Here is a 17,455-nt window from a genome sequence, read left to right as displayed (position 1 = left end):
CTTTCTCGTTGCTGATCAGCTGTCGTCCAAGAAATGAGAATCTCACTCTGGGGACACTCCTCCCGGGACCATTAGAACCCTTCCCCTCCCTGTTAGAAGCCATTTCTCAGGCAGAAACCCGCTGGCTGTGTCCCACAGAAGCTGTAAAGGGAAAGCCTGGCCATGAACCTCAGAAATGCCCAAGCCCTGCAACCTCCCTGCCTACAACTGCTCCGGGGGTGGTGTTTGAGGGGAGGGGCTTAGACACAGGCTTTTCTCTGAACCAGGGGAGAGGCTGGGTCATTGGATGAATATTTAGAGCAAAGGCAGATTAAGATGGGACGCGTTGGGCCATAAAGATGGGAATCCCATTCAATCCATTGCGCCTACGACTAAGAGGGCAATTTCACCCATCCAGGAGGAGCAGGAGCCCAGAGGGCTTTTCTCTCTGGGGAGCTGGCTCGGACCTGTGTTCAATTTCTCCTCCGTCCCGAGGTCATGTGCTTCGGTTTAACAGATGTTGGCTGTGTGTCCACAGCGTGGCAGGGGTTCTGCTAGGCTGGGGGATGCAGAGACGGTAAGACTTGGTCCCTGCCTGCCAGGGGCCCGTGGTCTTGTCTTTCCAAAGGAAACATAACCAGTTTACAAGGAAAAACATGTGTTCTGCTTCTCTGGAGTCTCCTCACAGCACCCTGCAAAGCAGCTATGCGATCAGGCCTTGCTCCGGGCGTGTCCCCCAGTGGGTGTGGCCTCTTCTTGGGGATGGAGTTAGTGGTTTAGGGAGCCTGTTCATTTCTCAGGAAGGGAAAATGAGGTGCAGGATGAAGGCAGGAACCCAGGCATCCTGCCTACCTTCCTCGGGCCTCAGAGGGACAACCCGTGACCACCTGGCTGGTTTTCACTGGTTCAACTCATAGAGACAGACTTCTCTTGTCCTTAAAAGTCTCCAGGGACAGGTCCTTCCCACCACCCACACTTCCTGCCTCAGGAGCCAGGAAACTCTAAACAAAGCTCAGCGCCCGCTGCTGCGGGGTCAGCTCACCCCCTCTTGTTCTGTTCTGGGTGGAGGTTAAGAACTGCTGCTCCTAAAGTTTAAAGAATATTTCGGTAAACCCTCAGCATGCTGGGAGACTGTCCTAAATTAGGAAATCCCTCGGATGCTGTAGCACAGGGATAATGCATAATTGCTAACATTGGGGGGACAACCAAAGCATAGTCACAGACAGACGCCACTTACTCCAAATTACGCCCCCAGTTTCTGAACAGCAAATGCTAATAAGGGTTTTTGGAGGGTGAAGTAAAGCACTCGAAGTAAGTTGCCCAGCGAGGTCCCAGCCTCAGTTCTCCCAGCTGCTGGCCCGTGACCCCGTGACACCCCAGGGCTAGAGGCACAGGGGCACAACCTCACACATCTAAACACTTGTTCCGTTTCATCCTTACTTTGTCTCTGCTTCTTGTTTTTATAGGGTGGCTTAGACTCGAATCATAAGTTGGCTCATTTGACCCCAAATAGTGACACTTCTGGAGCCCCTAAACCTAAACTTCTCTTCAAATACATGATATTAAGTCCTTTTACCGTTTCTTGTAGTTCCTATTTTCCTGCTCTGTCAGAACCACTGACATTTTAGTCTCCAAATGCATCTACTTCACCCTATAAATCAGAGTATCCACTAGACCTTATCCTGCTTGAATGCCTTCACTTCTACGCATCCCAACTATTATTCCACCAACAGAAACCATTTTTGTCAAGAAAGTGCTTTTTAAAAGCCTGGTCAAGTGCACCGCCTCCAGAAAGCCTTCCTTGGTTGCCCCTGCCTTAATCTACTAATTCTCTTGCTCAGTGTGACAGGCACCTAGTAAGGAGGCAGCTTCCACCTGTGCCTCAAAAAGGAAGGTCGAGGCCCTGAAGCACTGCTACAGCCTCGCCACGCAGGGCACTCGGCAAATGTTCCCAGAGCGACAGTAACAACCAACCAGGGACCAGAGTGCGGGGCAGATACCAACTCGGGTGCCAGGCATCTAACAGTGCAGGGTGGGACTCTCACGTCGTCTGGGGACAAGGATGTTATTCTACTTTATACGACTTCACACAGTGCTGGAGATGTGGGCGGGGACTGCCCTGATGGTTTGCCTGAAGTTATAAGCAGAGGATTGGTACCTGCATCTCCCATCACTTCATCAGATCCTCCAGGGATGCAGAGGCCCACTGACTCCTCAAGCTGGCCCTACATGCATCCCACACTAGGTGGCAGTGACCACAGGAAATCTCTGCCAGGCAGGGACGGCAAGGTTCTAGGCCCCAGGTAGGGGGTCAACTTGCCCTCCAGGCACAGGTCCGTCCCCACCGCGCTGTCCTTCGGGGAGATGAGAATCGAGAGGAGATGGGAGGGGATGCCCTGGGCCCGTCCAGACAGCGCTCTGAACGGGACCAGCGCGGAGGCCGCAAGGCATCCGAGTGGATCCCGCTAGGTGGCGTGGCAGTGGAGGGGCGGCGGGCGGGGAGGGCACCCACCGCAGAAGCTGGGCTCGCGCCACTCGATGCGCACGCCTCTCCGGGCACAGGCCGCTGCGTAGTTGGCCACCGCGTCGCACAGGCAGCCTCTGCCGTTGGAGCAGGAGCACACGTCGTAGCGGCAGTTCTGCAGGTAGGGCAGCGGGCCCACGGTGCCGTGGCAGGCCTTGAACTTGGACGACGTCAGGATGGCGCAGGACTCGTCCGCGAATCTGGCTGTGGGGAGAGGAGCGGCGTGGCCCGGGGCCCCGCACGGTCTGAGGCGACCGCAGGCGATGCGCGCGCGGACCCCAGGGTCACGGGCTCCGGCTCGAAATCCCCGTCCCCGCCCCTCCCTCGCTGCGGCAGCGGTAAAAACAAATTCTCTCAGGTCTGGGAATCATGGTGATTTTTCTTCCGCAGCCAGTATACTTTCCTGATGGCTTAAATACATAATCAACCACATTTCCTAGGGAGAAACAGTTCCCTGATGAGTAAGAAGGTAAGGGGAGCAGTCGATGTAGGCCTGAGGACGCTACCGCAGACGAATCTGCCCATGGCCAGCCCCGTGCATCTATCTTACGATAATTTAATTGCTGCTCCGAGAGACCGAGAACATCCAGAGGAAGAACTACGCCCTACTCTTTTCTTTCCCAGGGTGTGGCCCACGGAGGGTGCTCAATAAAGAGACTTTGAAGAATAAATGACCCAGATGAAGATCATCAAATGCTGATGGTGAAAACAAAGACCCACCTCCCCCCGCGGTGGGCGCACCATCCACAGAATGCACTGGAACCCAGGGGAATCTCGGGGTTCTGGGGGCGCGCCTGCCCCTCCCCCCGCGGTGGGCGCACCGTCCATGGAATGCTCTGGAACCCGAGGGAGCTCGGGGCTCCGGGGGCCCCCAGTCCAGGGCTCACATACTCAGGCGCGGGTTGAGGCTGCAGGGGTCGCTGGGCTGCTTCCGCAGGTCCTCGCAGTCCGCACGCAGCTTCCAGGCGTTTCCGAAGTGCTCCACCAGGGGCTCCGCCAGGCCCGCGGGCGTCAGGAAGTCGTCCCCCTGGTTGCCGTTGTAATTCCCGCACAGGCCGCACGTCCTCCCCGAGTAGACCGGGGACAGCTGCGGGGGACACACCACCGTGGAGCAGCCGCCAAACCAGCCGCAGCTTCCTTGCTCTCATGAGCTGGTTTTCGTCAAAAGCGATCCCCAGGTGAAAAATAGATATGAATTTAATAAACCACAGCTAAGCCCTAGGCTGCAAAAGAAAATAAAACAGGAACTGCAGTACCTTCACCAGCAGCTCCGTGCCCCCTCTTAAATCCTTAGAGTCAGAGACCTGTCCTGCAGGAAAGGGTTTAGAGACTATCCTGTCACTTAAAGACGGGGACACAGAGAGGGACAGCGACTTGCCTGAGGTCACAGAGCTGTGACTGGTGGATGCGCGGAGCTCCGTCACCCTGCCTGTCAGAGGAGATGCCCAGGGGCATGGAGTGCAAAGCTAGCGCCCCTTTCTTGCACACTTATCTCTGCCACACACATGGGCGAAGCAGGCTGAACTGTTATGGTGCAAGTCTTCTTAGAACGTTGGGTGACCAAGAAAAACACCTTCCTAACTTCTTTTTGTTTTTTTAAATAAATTTATTTATTTTATTTATTTATTTTTTGGCTGCATGGGGTCTTCGTTGCTGCGCACGGGCTTTCTCTAGTTGTGGAGAGCAGGGGCTACTCTTCATTGCGGTGCACGGGCTTTTCATTACGGTGGCTTCTCTTGTTGCAGAGCACGGGCTCTAGGCTCGTGGGCTTCAGTAGTTGCGGCATGAGGGCTCAGTTGTTGTGGCTCACGGGCTCTAGAGCGCAGGCTCAGCAGTTGTGGCTCACGGGCTCTAGAGCGCAGGCTCAGTAGTTGTGGCGCACGGGCTTAATTGCTCCACGGCATGTGGGATCTTCCCGGACCAGGGCTCGAACCCGTGTCCCCTGCATTGGCAGGCGGATTCTTAAACACTGAGCCACCGTCCCCCTTCCTAACTTCTTGATTTTGACTTGGCCACTGAGCATCACTGAGGAAAAAGGGCCCTGAGCCAAGAGGACCCCGGGGGTTGTGATCATGATCGGAGGAGGTGGGGGTCAGCGAGGACCCCAGGGCAGCCTGCGAGGGTGATCAGGAGGGGATGCAGGCCACCGGCACGTGGCTTGTTCTCCATGCTTCTGAGTCTGGGATGCACATTCAGGAACATTTTGGGGAGTCGAGCGTGTCTTCTCACACGGTACAGCCGGGGGCATCTGCTGGTCTCTATTGAGGAGGGTCCTGGTTCAAACTGGAGCAAAGGCTGGGACCCCAGGGCCCTGATTCTTGCTCTGCAATTTACCAGAGTTAAACTGTGGCTGCGGAACCTCCCTGTGTTCTGACACCTGCTCGGGCCGGGCTCCGTAAGGTCATCTCCTGGAGCCCCTTCCAGCTCGGACTTGACAAGATGCAGGACGAACAATCTAGTGAGGGTTCCGAACCCAAATAAAATGTACCCAAGTAAATATCATTAATAAGAAAGAGGATGGAGTAACGTTTCCTCGTTTGCTTGACAAATAGCAAGTGTTGGCACGTCAGGCACCAGCCCCTCCCTGACCTCGCAATGAAAACGTCAATCCTCCCACCTAGCACTTCCTGCCCCTCCTCTGCTTTCTCTCTCTCTCGCCAGGATTTATCACCTTTTAACACGTGACACAGTTTCCTTGTTGGTTCTGCTTACTGTCGGCCTCCCCCCATTAGAATTTAAACTAAACGAAGCCAGGATTCTGCTCTGCTTTGTTTCACTGTTGTACCTCGGCCACCAGTTCGGTGAGTGGATGGTTGAACAGTGTCCAGACAGATTCATGAGTGAGCGAGGCTCTCCTCTGGACGCCGACACCCAAGGCCAGCCCCGGCGAAGCAGTGACGCCAGGGATGCGTCTGTCCCCTCACCCCCGTCTCAGTGTCCGCTCTCTTCCCTCCTAGTTCTCAGGCCCTGAGTGCCTCATGCTTCCCAAGTCACCTCTGGCACACCCGCCAGGTCTGCCGTCTCCACCCTCCTCCACTCTCTAAGGCTGTCTCCTTCCGTCCCTGGGGCTTGTCTCAGAGGCTGGCTCAGCAAGGGTTAGGAGAGTGCGTGTGCGCGTGGAAGCCAGGCCAGGCTGCCCTCCTCCCCGCCCCCAGTGCCTCAACTGTCCAAGATCAGGGACTTGGAGAACGCACTTGCTATTTGCTATCTGAAATAGCAGTGTCACTTCTGACAGAATGAAAAGTGTCAGAGAGTCCTTTCTACTCCACTTGGCCTAATGCCGAGCTGGGCCTGCATCACGGCCGGCAGGGCCCCGCTGCCTGGACCTCGGGATCCGTACCTCACCCGGGGAGCCCCCGGCAGCTCCTCATCCCACCTCATCTGGCTGCTGCCTCGGGGGGTGCCCGCCCTGCCGCTCCCTGCTGTCCCACCTCCAGCAGGTGTCTTCACCTCGGCGGTCCCCACCAACCCCGGGGTCAGCATGGGGACACGTTCCCTCCACCCCATCCACAAACGCCCCCTTTCCTCCTCCAGCCGAAACACATAGGACATTCCCCAGGCCCCGGGGTCGTCTGCCCCGTCCTGAGTCTTGACCAGAGAAGGCCTCTTCTCTTTAGCCAAACTGACCAAACACAGCCCCAGTGATAACCCTGCATCTCATTCCCACAAAAACAAGTCCCCCCTCTCTCCTCAGAGGAGACAAATAAACCTGAGACAGGGAAGTCAGCCACCCAAGACAAGACCAAGATATCATGTGCCTGCTGAAGGTGGGGAGGGGCACCGGACAGATCAAGAGCGCCCTCTCGGTGTGGTGGGAGATGCCTGAGAAAGTGGGACGGATAACAGGGGCACCTCCCTTGAAGACCAGGGTGCAGGAGACCCAAGTTCTGCTCTCACTCCGTAACCAAATGACTGTAAGTCACTTTCCTGCTCCAGAAAAGATAGGATCTTTACGGCTTCCCTGGTGGCGCAGTGGTTGAGAATCTGCCTGCCAATGCAGGGGATACGGGTTCGAGCACTGGTCTGGGAGGATCCCACATGCCGCGGAGCAACTGGGCCCGTGAGCGACAACTACTGAGCCTGCGCGTCTGGAGCCTGTGCTCTGCAACAAGAGAGGCCGCGATAGTGAGAGGCCCGCGCACCGCAATGAAGAGTGGCCCCCGCTTGCCACAACTGGAGAAAGCCCTCGCACAGAAACGAAGACCCAACACAGCCATAAATAAATAAATAAATAAATAAATTTATAAAAAAAAAAAAAGATAGGATCTTTATTTCCAACTGTACTCGAGGGGTTGATAAGATCTCCAAAAACCTTCATGTTCTATAGTGTGTGGTCACAGTTTTATTTTTTATAAAAGGAAAAAAAGGTGTTCATTTGGAACTTTCTCAGGGTCTTCAAAGACAAGAGAAAGAACATGACATCACGTGGATGGAGGACACCAGGATGTCATCGAGGACACCCCAGGCGCCCATCACGGGATCATACCGAGGGCCTATGGAACACGGGACCCCCAGAAGCAGGAGGGGACTCTCCAGGGATCCTAATGTGCTCAGGGCGGGGGTTCTCAAAGTGTGGACGTGGGACCCATGGCAGGGGGTGATCCCAGAGACCCTTTCAAAGGGTCCACGAGGCCAAAACTATTTTCATAATCATACAAAAACGTTATTTGGCTTTTTCCCTCTCGTTCTGTACAAGTGCGCAGTGGAGTTTTCCAGAGTCTGCATGACACGTAATATTACAGAAGACTGAAGCCAGACGCAGATGAGACTCCAGCTGTCTTCCATTAAGCCAGCCATTAAAGAAATTTGCAGAAACATAAAACAATGGTATTCTCACTACCTAATTTTGTTTTGGAAAACAGATTTTTTAATGTTTATGTCAATGTGTAGTCGCTTTACTCTTGTTATTTTTTAATGAATTAATAAATGTCTCTGATTTAATTTCTAATCTGATAAATATCAATAGCTATAACCTCCATAAAAGATCTCGGGGTTCTCCATAAGTTTGAAGAGTGCAAAGGCATCTGAAGACCTAAAAGTGAGAAGCGCTGGTCTACTGGGGGCGACACTGCCCGGGGAGCTAATCGGGTGCGCGGTCCTGGGCGCGTCTCCCGGCCCCCATGAGCCTTGCTTGCTTCGTTTATGAAATGGTAGTGACAATGCCTTCTAGGGGAATTTCCAGAGGGAAAAAATGTATCTGGAAGCCGTGTGAAATATACGGCTCCCTCTCCAAGCATGACTCTAGGGCCACAGAAAGCAGAGGAAGTGGCCCCTAGGCTGCAGAGGCCCCGGGACCAGGGGAGGGATTTGGTAGTTCCCAGGACAACCTTTCACAGGCAGTGGGTACACGACACAGGGTCTTGGCTGTGAGTCCCACTGTGGGCCCCCCGCCCCGGGGAACACCCCCTGATTCCAGGCCTTGTTGCAGCCAGGAGCCTGGGCAGCAAATCATCTGCTTCCCCAGCCCCGCATGAGCCCACCCAGTCTGGAGGCCCCTTGGGGTACCAGAGCCCAGCACCCGGGAACTCCCGGGGTGAACAAGGGGCATCCAGACAGCAAACGCCAGCCTCTCATACACAGAGAGGCCTGTTCCTCACTCTGGGGGCGCAGGGCCGGGGGAGAAAGGAATTCCCCTCCCACCCTTGAGCTCTCCCCCCGGAGCACAACGGGGACTTTGTAAGGTCCGGCTCCAGGGTGGCCGTGCTCAGGGGGGCACCTACCTTCACCAGCAGCCGCCCGTGGCCGTCCCAGTCTATCTGCAGGTCCTCCCCGTAGCTGAGGTGCACGGAGGCCATCACGGTGTGCTGGATGCGGAGGTCACCTGGAACCCAGCAAGGACGGGATTTAGGCTAAGATGGGGAGAGGGCAGGAGAGCGGCAGGCAGACGGATCGTAGGGAAAGATGGGGTATCTCACAAAAGACTGTAGCAATGAAAGCAGTGAGTTAGGGGGCAGCTGGGGATGTCCATGAGGATTAAGGTGGGGGGGGGTCTCAGAGGTAAGGTGATCAGGGTGGGTGTAGTGCAAATCAGGCTCCCCGAGGAAGACGCCTCCATAGCTATACCTGCTGTAGCCTGCCATTCCCTGTACTGCCACAAGGAGGCAGCAGAGGCTCCTGCATCCTTAGCTGAGGCAGGTGCCCTGAGCCTGGTTCCGTTTCCCATTGAACCCCTAACCCCTGAGCATTTCCTAGGCCCCTCTGCTGTTGCACATGCTTCCTGGCTAAGTTACTCAGTCCTCACGGCTGAGTGGTGCTGTGTGCACAGCTGAAACGGCAGTTTTCTCTGGGGAAGAGGTAGGAGGCATACCTCTTTCCCAGAGAGACACACATAGCATTAACACACATAGGCACCCTCAAGTTCACTATGTGCAAAGCCGGGATAATGGGCCATGGGCTGGCCAGTGGTCTTGAAGAAGAAGAAGAGGGGAGGGGTCTGGGAGCCCCTTTGAGGGTGAAGGTTGGAAACAGGCTGTGCAAAATGGAGCATAACAACCTGGCAAAGTCACTGAACAGGTAGGTTTTCCCACAGGTCACGGGGTCATCTGGCTTTGCCCCATGACATCTTGGGGTCTGACCCATCACCAGCCACCCCGCCCCCAGCCAGCTTCCTCTGCTCCTCCTCCTCCTCCAGGAAGCCTTCCTTTCTTGCAGGAGGCAGGCCGGGACACCGAGCCTGCCCTCCAAAGTTAGCTCTCCTGCACATTTGCGCAGAAGAGGTGGCAGCGAGCACTGCTGAGGGGCGGGGGCGCTGAGGGTGAGCTGGGCGGGGGGCCTGTGGGGGAGGAGGGCACCCACCTTGCAAGAGGGGGATCTGGACGTCCTGACCATCCATGGCAACGCCTCCCCCGTGCTTCAGCTTCACGACGTTGCTGTGCTGGCTGGGCAGGCGGACGGTGACCGAGCGGGTGCAGACCGCGTCGGGGTCGTCGGCACACTGCCGGGAGGGGCACGCCGAGGGACGTCACCAAACCCCCGCCAGCCCCGCAGCCCAGCCCCCGACCCATCCACTTGGGGAAAGACCTCCACCCACGCAGCCCTTCTCACACGGAACCACTCCCTGGTCCCAGAACCATCTCTGGGAAGGGCCCTGGGGTTATGCCACAGAGAGGCCCAAAGCCCAGGCCTCCCCCCACCCAGCGCCATCCTGCTCTGGTCCTTTATCAGGATTCTAGGCCTTGCTTGTCCTTGTTCCTTGGACCTGTTGTTCCAGAGGGGCTCTGGGTCCTCAGGGGAGCCCCGTGCGCCCTGTCTGTCCTCCCCTTTGCTCAGTTGCCCAGAGGAAGGACGTGCGCACGGGGCCATCTTGCCCCCCTCACCCCCGCGGTTGCCCTGGGGCTGCCTGGCGAGGCTCACCTGGATAGTCTCTATGATGATGGAGAAGGAGTGGTCCTGGCAGTCCCGGGCCAGCAGGTACTGGCAGACCCCACTGAAGGTGAAGTGCCTGTTGTCAAAGCTCTTGAAGTGGGACTGTCCTGTGATGAGACATTCCCCTGGGGGGACACAGGGAAGGGGAGAGTGTGTGTCCCAGAGGGTCCCCTGGGGGGACACAGGGAAGGGGAGAGTGTGTGTCCCAGAGGGTCCCCTGGGGGGACACAGGGGAGGGGAGTGTGTGTGTCCCAGCGGGTCCCCTGGGGGGACACAGGGGAGGGGAGAGTGTGTGTGTCCCAGCGGGTCCCCTGGGAGGACACAGGGGAGGGGAGAGTGTGTGTCCCAGCGGGTCCCCTGGGTGGACACGGGGGAGGGGAGAGTGTGTGTGTGTGTGTGTGTGTCCCAGCGGGTCCCCTGGGAGGACACGGGGGAGGGGAGAGTGTGTGTCCCAGCGGGTCCCCTGGGCGGACACGGGGGAGGGGAGAGTGGGTGCCCCAGCAGGTCCCCTGGGGGACACAGGGGAGGGGAGAGTGGGTGCCCCAGCAGGGCGCCTCCCGGGGATGGATGCCCCACACCACAGTCTGTAAAGCGTCTCCACAGGAGGACTCTATTCAGGCCCCACTCCTCTGGCCCTGAGAGGTCACGGCCGGGTGGGTCAGTTCCACGCCTCAGGGGAGTGACAGCCACACCCAAGGAGTGGCAGAGCCAGACCAGAACCCGTGGCTCGGGCTCTGCGCTCTGGGTTCACCGTGGCCCCCAGCGCTTCCCCACGGCCGCTCCAGGTTCTGGCTCTGCTGGGGCCAAGGGCCTCGGGCCTGCAGAGCCCTTTCTCTGCGCTGCCATTGTGGGCATTCCCCCCTCCACGAGAGTCCCTGAAGGCAAGAGGGCAGAAAGGCCGCCCAGAGCAGTGATGGGGGGAGGGGAAGCCCAGCAGCGCAGGGGCCAGGACCCAATCCTCACCCCCTCGCCAGCCGAGGGGCAGCCCTCAGGCCTCCTCCTGGGCAAATCCACGCTGTGACTTCAGCTGGGGCCAGTGGGGGCCCAGGACCCCACCACGGCCCGAGCCAGCTCCCCAGCCAGGCTGACGCGTCTGGGGGTGAGTACGAGGACGCCCCGGCATCACCCTGCCGCTCGAGCCCTCGACGTGCGCCCACCCAACAGCGACTCCATCCTCCCAGGCCCCAGTGCCGGCCCGTGGTGCTGGCCCAGTGCACCTCGGACCGCAAGTCGTCCGTGCTGGGGGAGGGGGCTTTGCTAATGCCGCCAGTGACTCCCCACGGGCCCGACCCCAGCTCAGCCCACAGCGGACCCACTGAAGCCGAGGCCGGCATCTGGAACCCTCCTCAGCCTCCCTTTACCTGTTTCCTCTCCTCCTTGCCTGCTACTCTATAGAGAAAGAAAAGCAGACACACACCACAGCCGTTCCATCAAGTAGGGCCCTCCTTCCCCTCCCAGTCGCCCCGGCCTCCAAACAGCAGAGAATCAACCTCCACAGCACCACTCTGCTCTGCACCCCAGGTTCCCCCTAGGAGGGTCCTACAGCCGGTCCCACCTGGACCCATCTCCGGGGGCTGACGCTGAGCCCAGTCACACAGTCGGGGGTCCCCAAAGGCCTGAGAGGGGTTCCAGCGGTCCACCTGTCAAAGACAAGCCCCATCGGCCCCCTGCCTGCCACCTCATGCCCAGATTTGCACTGAAAGACACAGCGGGCATGGGGGGCGGTGGGAGGGGGGGGCGGCCGGGGGGAGGGGCAGGACCAGCTTTGGGTCCAGGTGTGGCCCTGCCCTTGGTATGTGCTGGAAGGCAGGGGGAGGGCGAGTAGCCCCAGGTTACAGTGAGTGTCCCTCTGCCTGGTCCCCAGAGCAGCGAACCCCTTTTAAGATGGCGTGGGCCAGGAGGGCACACTCAGCCCGGAGAAATTAGGAGAAAATAGGGAGGCCCCAGATCATCTTCACCAGCATCATCTTCTGTGATGAGAAGAAATATACATGTCTTTGTCCCTGATTCCTGACACAGAGCTTCTAGAGCCCTAGGAATGTCCTGGTTGAGAGGAGCATCTTTTGTTCTAATGAAGCCACTCTTAGCGGGTCCCTCGAGAGCTTCAGGATGGGGACTGGTTACAGAAAGACCTAAGTATGAGTAGAGGGTTGGGACTTTCAGTCCCATCCCCCAAACTCCAGGGAAGGGAGAGGGGCTGAAGATTGAGTTAATAATCAACCAGGCTTTTAGGGACTTCCCTGGCGGTCCAGTGGCTGGGACTTCGCCTTCTAATGTGAGGGTGTGGGTTCGACCCTCGGTCGGGAAGCTAAGATCCCACATGCCTGGTGGCCATAAAAACAAAACATAAAACAGAAGCAACATTGTAACAAATTCAATAAAGACTTTAAAAATGGTCCTCATCAAAAAAAATCTTAAAAAAAATAATAATCATCAGTCGTGCTTATATAGTAAAAGCTCCATAAAAACTCTTATTAAACAACAGAGTTGGGAGGGCTTCCAGGTTGGTGAACATATTTACATGTAGGACACCCCAACTCCACAGGGACAGAAGCTCCTGTGCTCAGCACCCTTCCAGAGCTCACCCTGTGTACATCTTCATCCGGCTGGTCATTTGTCTCCTCTATAATATTTTTTGTAATAAACCAGTAATAGTCAATAAAGTGTTTGCCTGAGTTCTGTGAGCCATTCTAGCAATTATCATAGCTGGCAACACAAGCAGGAGCACTTGGACGGAGCCCTTCACCTGCGGGGTCTGTGCTAATTCTGGGTCGTCAGGGTCAGAACTGAACTGAATTGTAGGACACCCGGGTGGTGTCCAGAAAGTCGGAGGATTGGTTGTTGTCGGGGGGAAACACACACACATGTGGTGTCAGAAGTGTGAGTAGAAGCAGATTGTGCCTCCCCATTGCATTGCCCCACAAGAAGGGCACGAGTGAGGGGTCACTGTTTGTGGAAGTCCGAGCAGAACAGGCAATGAGTTAGGGGCCAGGGTCATCCCGACTGATTGTAGCCGCGCTGGAATTCCAAATCCACGGGTGTCACAAGAAAGTCTTTTTTAAATGGCTATTTTTCGGAAGCCACCATCATTCTACAAACAGAATGACACGGCCCTTTGTATCACATGTCTTGACCCCATTGCAGTGCGATGGGTGGGAATTCCTCCCCCAACCTCTCTTTGTTTTCTCAACAGCACTCTTATCTGAGCAAGAAATTAAACTTGCATTATCTCTGACAATGCTCAGGAAAAGAGGGGTCAATGAGAAAATATGCAAACATTCGAAAGCAAAACTTCTGGGTCAGAATCTAATCCTCTGATCTGCTTTCCTGCTCTGACCTCCCCCGTCTGGAGTTTCTCAGGAATCAGAAATCTAAATACTGTATTATATTTAGCTTATCTCCTTGGTACAATTGAGGGATGGGGCTGACCACACGGGAAACCCAGGAACACAGCTGAGTGAGGGGCTAGGGAGCCGTGGGCCCGGGGGCTGGAACAGGAGCCAGAAGAATGGGCCACACGGTGACACTCGCCCAAGCTCTGCCCAGAGGTCCCCAAGATGCCCAAGTTCTGCCAAGAGAATGCCCAAGACATTCCCAGCCAGCTGGTCAGCAAAAGGCAGCCTGACAAGCCGCTGGCCACCACCGGACACAGCAGGTGGGCAATAAAAGTTCGGTGAATGCATGCAAAGCAGGTGATTCTTAAAATAGCAAATAGCATAAAACCAAGAACAGCCAGAAGTTAAAGCAAGTCCACTACATGAATAAGAATCCTCCCTCATGGAAAAAGAGAAGAGAAAAAAAGTCTCTCATTTGATGGAAACATGTTACCTCTTCTAAATAAGCCCTTTTGTTCGCAGGAAAGGAGCCTCCACGGGGCTGTTCTGCTCAGCTCATTGGCTTCTACCCTTTCCCATGCGGCTACAGAAAGGCCAGCCCACAGGCCTTCTGCAAAGCAACTCAGGCTTCCTCCCAGCATAAATGTTCACCAAAGCCTGCCTCTAAATCACATGAACATAATCTCAACCAAACATGCAAGACGCATTTCTAAGTGCTCTATGGGCACTACCTCATTTACTGCTCTAGTGAGGCTGGCAATATTATACCCAGTTTACAGAAGAGAAAACTGAGGCACAGAGAAAATCTCGCCCAAGGCCCCAAAGTGGCCCAAGAGGAATTTGAACGTGGGCGTTCTGTCAGACTCCAGAGTTCATAGTACTTGACACCGGCCAGTACTGCCGCATGGGTTGGCTGCAGTTTCCAATAAGCTTCATTTCATGGGGATACTGGGCACGCGTGGCAAGTGCCGAGGAGCAGGGGTACATCCAGGTCTGGACGTGGAGAAAGCAGAGGAAAAGGCGATGCGTGGCCTGGCCTGGAGGAGGTCTGGTGAGACTCCAGGAACCCCAACGTGGGCCGAGGCAGCAACAGGAGACTTGCCATGAACTCGGGGGGTCAGATCCCCCAGGTGAGCCCAGGTACCTAGAAAAGCATGCTCCTACTGGAGGGGCACCATCCTCGTTTACTCATCACTTTCCCCCTTAGCCAGACAGGAAGTTTATCTTCCTTCCCAGAGGTTTCAGAACAGCCAGCTTGAATCCCAAGGCTGAATGACAGGGATGTCTTAGAAGGCATCAGAAATTATCCCGAATCAAATGAGCAATGCGTTGCACCAAGGTCCTCCCTCCCGCTGCAGACCAGGCAGGCGCATGGGCCTCCATGCCACCAAGCCCAGGGAAGGCTCAGGCTCCGTCTTGCCTCCTGCCTCACCTGTCCCAGCCACACCCTGCTTTGCACCGCCCCTCCCCACCCCGGGCTCCTTCGTGTCGCCATCCTTCTCTGACCCTGCTTAATGAAACAGCTGTGGCTGTGACGATGAAAACACCTAATGTTTACCGAGTACTTGCTGTGTGTCAAGGAACCACAGCTCTCATGGGATGAAGCTGCTGTTATCATCCTATTTGACAGACGAGGAAACTGAGGCTGCAAGTGGTTAAGCAGTTTGCCAAAAGTCACCCAGCTAGTAAGCGGTGGAACTGGAACTCCTACCAGGCTGAGTCCACAGCCCACGCTCCCAGCCCCAGGACCACGCTACCTTTCCACGTTCATAGGACTTGGGCCACAAATAAACTTCCCAGCTCCAGAAGAGTATCTTCCACACTCTTCTGTCAGGAGTTTGAAATTCTGTCACCAGAGCTTTATTTGTTTGAGGAATAGTCCCTATTAACAGGCATGCTCCTTCCTCATTGATCCCAACCAAACATTTATGATTCAGTGGAAACTAAATTATCAGAGCCCCAGGCACCTGGGGCTGCCGTAATCCTAACCAGAACAGAGGTGCGCCAAGAGCAGTGAAGGCCTAAGGAGCATGTAACAGAAGCTCCAGCCCCTCTCCATGCAGACTGATGCTCTCCTCAGCGATCTTTTTCTCCCTCCCACTCCCAAACACGAGGTTCTCTGTGCTAGGTAGACTTTAAGGTCCCCCCCGCCATGGTCCCCACCTCCTGTATTCACATCTTGTGTGATGCCCTCACCTTGAATGCAGGCTGGACGTGTGGTCTTGTTTCTAGCAAATATAATACAGCAGAAGTGAAAGATGTCACTTTGGAGAGCAGGTTTTTAAAAGACTGTGGCTTCTGTCTTGGCTGCTCTGCCTCATTCTCTCTGAGGTCACTCACCCTAGAGGAAGCCAGCTGTCATGTCATGAGGCAGCCCCAAGGGGAGATCCACAAGGTGAGGGACCAAGGCCTGGCCACCATCACATGAGTGAGCTTCAGAGTGATTCCCTTCACTACAGAGGAACCTTCAGATGAGACCACAGCCCCAGTCAACAACTTGACTGCAATTTCATGAGAAATCTTGAACCAGAGGTACCCAGCTAAGCCACACGCAGATTCCAGACGTACAGAAACTCTGAGATAATAAATGTTTGTTGTTTGCTAAGTTTGGGGGCCATTTGTTATACAGTAATAGACAACTAGTACACTCTCTTCTTACTGCAGGGAATCAAAACCCAGATCTCTATTTCTAAGAATCACAATGTCAGCTCCTCCAGGGACTGCAGAGAAGCCCCAGCCTGCTCTTTGCTTTACTAGCAGAGCCAGACATATTCCCTTCCAGAACCTTCCCATCAGAAGCTCTGCCAGCAATCTTCACCCTGGGAGATAAGACAGCCCCCCTGCCAGCTGACTCTCGGCAGGTGTAGAAATATGCTGTGTGCTACAGGTAGAAATGGACAGGGAGGCAAGGACCAACTAAGCTCCAGATCTAGAAAAAGAGGGTCAGGGCTTTGAACGTGCAGAGCAAGAGGTTATTGGTTGTGTTGGCACAATATCAAAACACTCAGTAGACCTCAGAGTTGGAACTAGCTCTCTTCCCATCAAGGCATCAAGAAAATTTCATGCATCCTCAGCAAAGTTACCATCCAAATTTTGAATTGAAGACCAGGGGATTACATTGTCTACTCCAGACCAAGCTTTCCACCATGTACACAGTGGGTTTTTAAATAATTGTTGGATGGATAGATGGATGGTTAGATGGTTGGACAGGTGATTGGATAGATGGATGGATGAATGGTTGGATGGATGGATGGATGGGTAGGTGGATGGATGGATGGATGGGTAGATGGATGGATGATTGGTTGGTTGGATGGATTGTTAGGTGGTTGGGTGGATGATTAAATGGTAGATGGATGGATGGAAGGATGGTTAGATGGTTGGACAGGTGATTGGATAGATGGATGGATGAATGGTTGGATGGATGGATGGAAGGAAGACCCTCCCTATAGAAAGTTGTTATTAAGAATTCCTAATCTAGTGGTCAATCTGACAAAACACAATAAGCTAAATTCCTAATTCCACCCACTGTACCTCATAGATCTTATACAATAAATGCTTATTATTTAGATATTAAAAGTTTTTTCACAGGTCCATTACATCGACCTCATGGCTTTCAAATGACTCTTTAGGTCTTTCACAGGGTATGATTATGTTAAATTGGAGCACTGATACCACTTGCAAGAGCATCTTTTGTTCTTTGTGCTTCCTTCAAGAATTGCACAGAAGATAAACGGCTGGTTGGCCATCCCTGGGCCAGACTAATTGACTTAGTCCTGGGGCCCACTTTCCATCTAGTTTCCATCTAGTTCCAGAATTTTCCCAGTATAGTGGGCACTGGATAAGTCCTAAGTGACTCTAAAGCCACAGACCCCAAATATGATCCCAGCTATGTAAGCTCAATGCCCTGCCAGCCCACCAAAGCCAATGTGGTCTCTTGGGGCCAACAGGAGGGGAGCCTATCATTTGGCTATTTGCCTTGCAGTCTTTTATTGCATTCTACAAACATGGGGATCCCCAAAGTAGTATCCAGCATTTGAATGAGGCTGAGATGGTCTTTAACTAAGCATGGGGCCTCTCCAGGGCTCATGAACGATGGCAAAGATCCTCCTGCAAAGGGATGGATCAAGCACTAGGAAGGAGGGTAAAGGGAAAGGCAAAATAGAAGTCAGGTGGTTGTAAGTTTGAATCTTGTCTCTGTCTCATAGCAGCTGTGTGACTTTGGGTGAGTTACTTAACCTCTCTGGATCTGTTT

The 17,455-nt window shown here is 54.8% G+C and overlaps 1 protein-coding gene across 1 annotated transcript in view; it reads right to left on the bottom strand.

Moving 5' to 3' along the window:
* The window catches only part of VWF (von Willebrand factor), a 151,706-nt gene that overhangs the window by 83,886 nt on the left and 50,365 nt on the right, over positions 1 to 17,455 (bottom strand). The window contains exons 12-16 of the mRNA XM_028163508.2: positions 9,857 to 9,993; positions 9,299 to 9,437; positions 8,224 to 8,324; positions 3,395 to 3,590; positions 2,492 to 2,707 (exon numbers count right to left, since the gene is read on the bottom strand). Of these exons, the coding sequence (XP_028019309.2) occupies positions 2,492 to 2,707; positions 3,395 to 3,590; positions 8,224 to 8,324; positions 9,299 to 9,437; positions 9,857 to 9,993 (789 nt within the window). The remainder of the gene's footprint in view (positions 1 to 2,491; positions 2,708 to 3,394; positions 3,591 to 8,223; positions 8,325 to 9,298; positions 9,438 to 9,856; positions 9,994 to 17,455) is intronic.

Source organism: Balaenoptera acutorostrata, chromosome 11 (genome assembly GCF_949987535.1).
Source record: "Balaenoptera acutorostrata chromosome 11, mBalAcu1.1, whole genome shotgun sequence".
Lineage (NCBI taxonomy): Eukaryota > Metazoa > Chordata > Mammalia > Artiodactyla > Balaenopteridae > Balaenoptera > Balaenoptera acutorostrata.
This window is presented reverse-complemented; position numbering and strand designations above follow the sequence as displayed.